The 6,437-nt window shown below is 46.4% G+C and overlaps 1 protein-coding gene across 1 annotated transcript in view; it reads right to left on the bottom strand.

Moving 5' to 3' along the window:
• Positions 1 to 346: 346 nt before the first annotated feature.
• LOC103380080 (zinc finger homeobox protein 3-like) overlaps positions 347 to 6,437 on the bottom strand; it is a 17,425-nt gene continuing 11,334 nt past the window's right edge. The window contains exons 10-12 of the mRNA XM_025056194.1: positions 2,108 to 6,427; positions 1,332 to 2,009; positions 347 to 975 (exon numbers count right to left, since the gene is read on the bottom strand). Coding sequence (XP_024911962.1) covers positions 862 to 975; positions 1,332 to 2,009; positions 2,108 to 6,427 — 5,112 coding nt within the window. The 3' untranslated portion in view covers positions 347 to 861. The remainder of the gene's footprint in view (positions 976 to 1,331; positions 2,010 to 2,107; positions 6,428 to 6,437) is intronic.

Below are 6,437 nucleotides of genomic sequence, written 5' to 3'. Positions count from 1 at the left end.
ATGTTCTGTGCTATTTGGGCCTGTCATCCGCCGAAGGAACATAAAGGTGTACATGTACAACAACCGCTCATCATTGGCTTGTGTAGGGCAAAGCTGCAACTTAGCACTGTTGGTGCTCCTCTTACCGATACTGCCAGTCACAGGTGTCACCCGTCCCACTGTACAAAAGTTAGCTCTGCAGTTTCTTACGGGAAAACAAACACTTTAGAGGAAAGTCCACAGAAATGTGAAGTTTTGGTTATGAGCTTTGGAATCTGAGTCAGTCTTTACAAAGGCTCTAAGCAAACACCATAATCTATCTGAAAGATATTTTTCATTTTAACCCTCTTGCCGTCCCCACTGTTTTTCCATCTTTTTTTTTTTTTTTTTGTGGTTATCTATTTACACTAAATCTCTTTGACAATTTATATTTCCAGTTGTAGTAGAGACTGGAACTACATGCTACACAGCTATTCATCTATTACTGTCTCTTATAGTACCCACAGTAAGTCTGCCGAACAGACTGAGAGGTAGACTGCAGGTGTAGCTTGGGCAGTGAGGTCACAAACTTGAAAGAATGATCTTTGGCCTCTGTTGGCATCTGGTTGGTCTTAATCCACGTGGTGTTTGGTTGAAGTAAGGAGTCTAAGCTAACAACTTAGAGAGGTCTTTCCAGCTTGGAAAAGAGAGACCAGAACAGAGTCCAAGTAGAATCTGAAAAGAGAAAAGCTGTCATTTGGAATCTCTTGAGTGAGTTTGTCTTTGGGCCACTGCGGCTCTGTATCTTTGGGGTGTTCAGGTAACAGATTTGGCAGCAAAGTAAACAGTATTTTGGTGGGGAAACCATGTAGAAGGAAGCACAGAGGCCCCGGGGGTGAAACGTTAGGCTCTGTCTCTCTCTCCTGCGCCTGAGAGCTCAGCCTGCTCTCCTTCTGCAGTATTACAGCCAAGACTCCTGGTTCTTTTCTCCTTGGCTCTGGCATTTTGAAACCACACCTACAAAATCAACGTCGGCAAGTGTCAATAAATGAAGTACCAACATTATATGATACATATGCTAGGGTAGTATATACTGTAGTTTCCAGACTATAAGTCGCACTTTTTTTTTTAATCCTTCGGCTGGGTTTGCAACTTATACCCAGGTGTGACTTGTATTTTTAAAAAATAGAATTTCATAGGTTTGGTATTTTCACACTGACAGGCGCTAGAGCGCACTCTAGCTAGCTGGTGTGTAGCTAGACGGAGCGACTTATATGTTTTTTGGGGTTTTTTTCTTCATAATGCAGTTTTTGGCTGGTGCGACTTATTCTCCGAAAATATGGTATATATATATATATATATTTCCACTTTACCTGCACGACCCGGTGAGGCAGTCCCAACTCTTGTCCCAGTGCCTCGCACTCGTGCCGGTTTGGTGTGCGATGGCTCCTGTAGAAATCTCTGAGCTGCAGAACCTGGAAGTGGCTCATCTGTGTTCTTTGACGCTGCTGCTGCTGATGGTGGTGGTGGTGCTCATGTTGCTGTGAAGTTTGAGTCTCCGCCCACTCAGAGCTCGAACCCACAGAATTTTCCGGACTAAAAGATTCTTGGTCAGCCACACCGAAGCACTCCTCGAAAGTGTAATCCTCGTCGATCTCCTCGTAGTCGTCTTCCTCCTCAGCCTTACTCAGATGAGTGGATGAAAACAAAGCAGTTACGGCTGGGTTCACGGGTGACTGTTTGTTGGTGGTGACACGGCTAGGGTGCGCAGATTTGCCGGGGATGGATGTGCCTGGTTTGTCCGTGACGTATGGCATAACCATACCGATCTGTCCACTAGATATGCTATTTGTCGATAAAATACAACCTGCTCGTTCAGCCTCTGCCCTGTGACGTGACCTTATATGGGCATCCAGAGCACTCTTGACCTTGAACTGAGCCCTGCAGAATGGACAGCGCAGATGGTTTAGACCCAAACTGAAACTGGATCCTGGACCTACTGAGCGAAACTGTCCTTTTCGCTCTCTGGCTCGAGTATTCTGGAACCAGACCTGTGAAAGAAAGAATGATTTTTTTTTTTAACTTTTAAAACACTTGATATCACATACGTTTGACATACTCGTCTTTTATTTACAAACAAAATGAGTACCTGAACCACACGTCTTGTGAGGCCTATGTCTCGTGCAATGCTTTCTAAGACTCCTCTTGTAGGGTTAGAGTCCAAGCTGTAGCGGTGATACAACACTTCGAGCTGTTCAGGGGTGATGGTGGTTCTCTGGCGCTTATCCTTTCTGTGTTCCTCCTCAGCCTCTCGTCTGCCCCTCTGGCTTTCAAAACTAGAATCTCTCTGGTTCACAGGTTCCACGGGACTTTGTGAGAGGCCAGCGAGGGTGTTGCTGGAGTGTTCGGAGAGTGTGCTTTTCATTTGTAAGTTGTTTAAATGTGAGATCACAGAATGGGTGGGACTGAAAGGAATCTGTGACATTGCACCTGAAAGAATTTGGCTGGCCATGAGGGTGTGGTTGGAGTGAAGCATCATGTATGGCAAGGTTCGTTCTGTAAAACCAGAGTGTAGGAGTTGGACTTGTGACTGAGCTGCCAGAATGTGTCTTGTCTGATGCTCCTGCCACAGCTGGAATGAAGGTAAAGACGCGGTGCAGACGCTGCACTGGTACTGACCCATGGCTGGGAGCTGCAGTGGCTGTGTCTCAGTGGACATTACATTGGTGGAATCGATCAAACAAGTATTGCTTGGGTTAGACTCTTGGGTAGATGGTAGGTTAGGTGATGGCTCAGAAGACTTTTCATGAATATCATCACGAGAAGGAATCTCTAACTGCGCCGGGCTGGAATGAGATGCAGGTTCTGTATTTTCTGAAGTAGAAGAAGAGTAAGGCTGAGTAGCTGATTCCTGCTTGTGTTCGGGTTGCAACGATTGCTCACTTTTTAGGACTGGAAGAAGCTCCAGACGACTGTGTGATTCCGAAGCACTAGGAGAGGTTTTTGCTTCCTCAGGCTTCTTGGCTCTTTCTGGTAAATGCTTGCCTTCTGTGCAGTGACTGGGGGAATCGAGAGCAGGTGACTCGGGTTGAGTATAATATTCATAGGAGAGATCCATAGAGTTTTCATTGTGCGAATCATCTTGTCTTTCGTCCGCAGAACCGCTGTCTTTATAATTTTCATTTCTTTGACTGCGAATGCTATCGAGAGACGTTTTTCCCTCCGAGCCACCATCTGCCATCCGGTCTTGATTTTTTCGAGCTCTCTGCCTAGCATTCTGGAACCATACTACAATGACTCTGTTAGGGAGAGACAACTGTGCGGACATTTGGTCATACTCTTCTTCCCTGGGGTAAGGAGTTGACTCAAATGTCCTCTGCAGGGTCTCCAGCTGCTGCTCTGTGAAGCGGGTTCTGGAGGACCGTTGGCACCTGTTAGGCTCTCCTCTGTGTAGCTCTGTGGTCTGATCATGTGGTGAGGTACTGGCTGGGAGACCAGGTGATAGTGAACAAGGAGAAAGCGTAAACACTTGGTTTTGTAACATCGCCTCGCTGCTTTCCTCCAGTGATACGGTTGGAGGATTGTTGAAATTGTAAGGGGAGTCCTTGTCGCGTTGCCGTTCTTTGAATAGTGTGTTGCGAAACCAATGTTTAATGACTTTGTGAGGGAGACCTGACAAAGACGATATCTTTTTAAACTCCTCGTCACTTGGGAGACTGTTGATGTCAAAGTGTTTCTTCAGAACAATCAGTTGCTCATCAGAGATTCGTGTCCTGGTCCTTTTACCTTGCTGCTGGTCAAGCACCGTTGGACCCGCTTGGCTTTGCTGTCCTGTTTGGACAGGGCTAGGGAGAGGTGGTTGACCCAGCAAAGTTGGACTAAGTTGTGGTGTTTGTCCAAGAAGTGGTGGTTTGAGTTGGGACTGGTAGAGCTTTGCAATTTCCGGATTTACATTTGAATCCAACCAAGGTTGAGGCTGGAGAGCCACAGGGTGCATTACAACTGGTGGTATCAGAGGTAGCTCCATGGGAAATGGAATTGGGGGTAGCGGGAGCTTAGACAGAGGCAAGGGGGCTATAGGAAGCTGGGGCAAGGGCAGCGAAAGCATGGGTATTTTGGGTAAGGATAGCGATATGGACTTAGTCGGCAATTTGGTTTGAGGAGTAGTTGAAGCAGATGTTCCAGGGACGGACGCCTCCTGCGTAGGTTCTGGATTCGAAGGAATCTGGTGGGAGGAGACTGCAGGAGCAGTGGAAGCCTCGTCTGTAATTGTGTCACTTATTTTGGTTGTGAGATCCGAAACTGGTTGCGCAGGAGTGGGTGCCATTGGTTTGACTTGAGACTTAACTTGCTCTACTGTCACTTCAGGCTCTGAAGATGTCGGTGTGATCTGTACTACCGCTTGGGGAGAAGAAGTTGAATTATCACAATATTTAGTAGCAGGTGTGAGCGGATGCATGAGGTCATATTGCAGTCGGTACTTTCTAGAAAACATATCCAATGCAGTAGCAGGAAAAACCATTCTGTGAATATATTCCTGGTGGCTTTTTAAAAGCAAAGCGTCTGAAAATAACTTCCCGCAGTCGTCACATTTTTCTCCAACACAACATGTTTTCTCTCTGTTGGCTGCTTTCTCTTCTTTACTTTGACTATTTTTTGCTGGAAAGTTATTTTTATTTTCACACTCATCTCTGGCTGTTATCTTTCCCAGTGGTTTACAAGACTCGTCTCTGTCCGTGACAAAGCCAAGTTTGATATTGGAATCAGAGCGCTCTTGTTCATCAGTTGTCATTTGCACAGCCATCTGGTGTTGATGTTGGCGTTTACTTTGTATATATTGCATTGCCAACTCATATCCGTAAGACTGTAATAAGGCTCTTAGAGGTTCTCCATTTACAGAGGCATAGGGCACTCTGGGAGGAGGACACTGCTGTCCAAGAGGGTTAAATGAAGACGGGTCATTCTCATCCCTTTGAATGGCATTGGCACTATTAACTGAAGAATCGTGCATTTCCTCTTTTTCTCCTTCTTCCTCGAGACAAGTTTTGTGATTTTCATTTTCAATCTGGTTGGCGGAGGATCCTTTGCCGACTGCATTACCCTTGGTTTGGCTCTGCAAATGGTCATTACCCGGGCTAACAGCTAAATCTGAACCATTCTGGATTTGTTTCTTCTCAGCTTTCAGTAGAGACTTCGCCTTATCTTCTGCTTGGTCATTGTTGGACTTGGGGGAAAGTAAATGACACGTTTCTGGGCCTATGTCAAGTTTCATTTCTCCCGATAGGTAAAAAGGCAGAAGAAGGTTTTGTTGTAAAGAAAGCAAGCTGTCTGGAGTCAAAGAGAAATGCTGTTGCAGGAGGTTTTCGGGCCTTAAAGGAAAGTGCTGCATGATCTGGGACTGCAGAAGAGCTGTATTTTGTTGAAACTGAGCTTGGGCTTGTGCTTGAACCTGCACCAACTGCTGCTGCTGCTGTAAAAGTATTTGGTGGTTTTGTGCAGCCAAAATATCTACAACATTCTTTTCAGCCTGTTGACTCTCAATCAGGTTTGTGAGGTTTTTCTGGGCCTCCGTTGGTAGTTCAAGACCTGGTAGCAAAAAGGACAAAGAGCTTGCCACATCTATTCTCTTGGTAGGAGGCAAACTATTTGACATCTCTCCTTCAACTGGCTGTGTAGTGGTAGCGGAGACTGACTCCTGAGCTTCCTCAACAGAGGCTGGAGACTGCACAGACGGGTTCTGGGCGGCACGAATTCTGGTCTGATGAAGAACTGATCGAAGATGTATGTCTAGTGTGGAGCTTTGGCTATAGCCAACTCCACAGAGCTTACAGCGATATGGTCTAGGATCTGAGCCACGGGGTGCCTCAGGGGCCGCAACACTTGTGCCAGATTCCTGTAAGGCTCGTCGAGCTCTGTGGAGATGAGAGACTGAGTTAAAATGGACAAGAAGAATAGTTTTCTGAGTAAACGATTCTGAACATATGGTGCACTTGTAGGGTCTAGATGGATCCAGGTAGCGGTCTACTGTGGGGTTGTAGCCTTTTTTGACAGGCGAGCTGGGAATCTGTTCTGATATCTCTTCAAGTGACACTTTCTCTGGTTTAGTCAACTCCGCTTCGTCTTTGTCGTTTTTAGTCACCATGTTCTCCTCGATGGTCACGTCTCCATTTTGTCTCTCCAAAGCATCCACAAAAGCTGCTTCTTCCTCCATCTCTTCATTCTCATCCTTTCCAGCCCCTTGAGTTGATGAACTGCAGTCTTGTGGAGTCATTGAATTTTTGTTAGTGTCCATGTATGGTCCCATATCAGGCAGTAGCATTGTGTCCTTCACCTGTGAGTGCGTGTTCTGCATATGTCTCTGCAGAGCTTCCTGACTGCGGCATTGTCTGGAACAGAGGGGACATTCTGTCGCCGCCCTCATGGCATGGTACTGCCAGTGCAGATGAAGCTTTTTCTGCGTAGGGCAGGCTCGGCGGCAC

Source organism: Cynoglossus semilaevis, chromosome 6 (genome assembly GCF_000523025.1).
Source record: "Cynoglossus semilaevis isolate Cse_v1.0 chromosome 6, Cse_v1.0, whole genome shotgun sequence".
In the NCBI taxonomy this organism is placed as follows: domain Eukaryota; kingdom Metazoa; phylum Chordata; class Actinopteri; order Pleuronectiformes; family Cynoglossidae; genus Cynoglossus; species Cynoglossus semilaevis.
The sequence above is the reverse complement of the archived record's forward strand: the minus strand, read 5'-3'. Positions and strand labels throughout refer to the sequence as shown.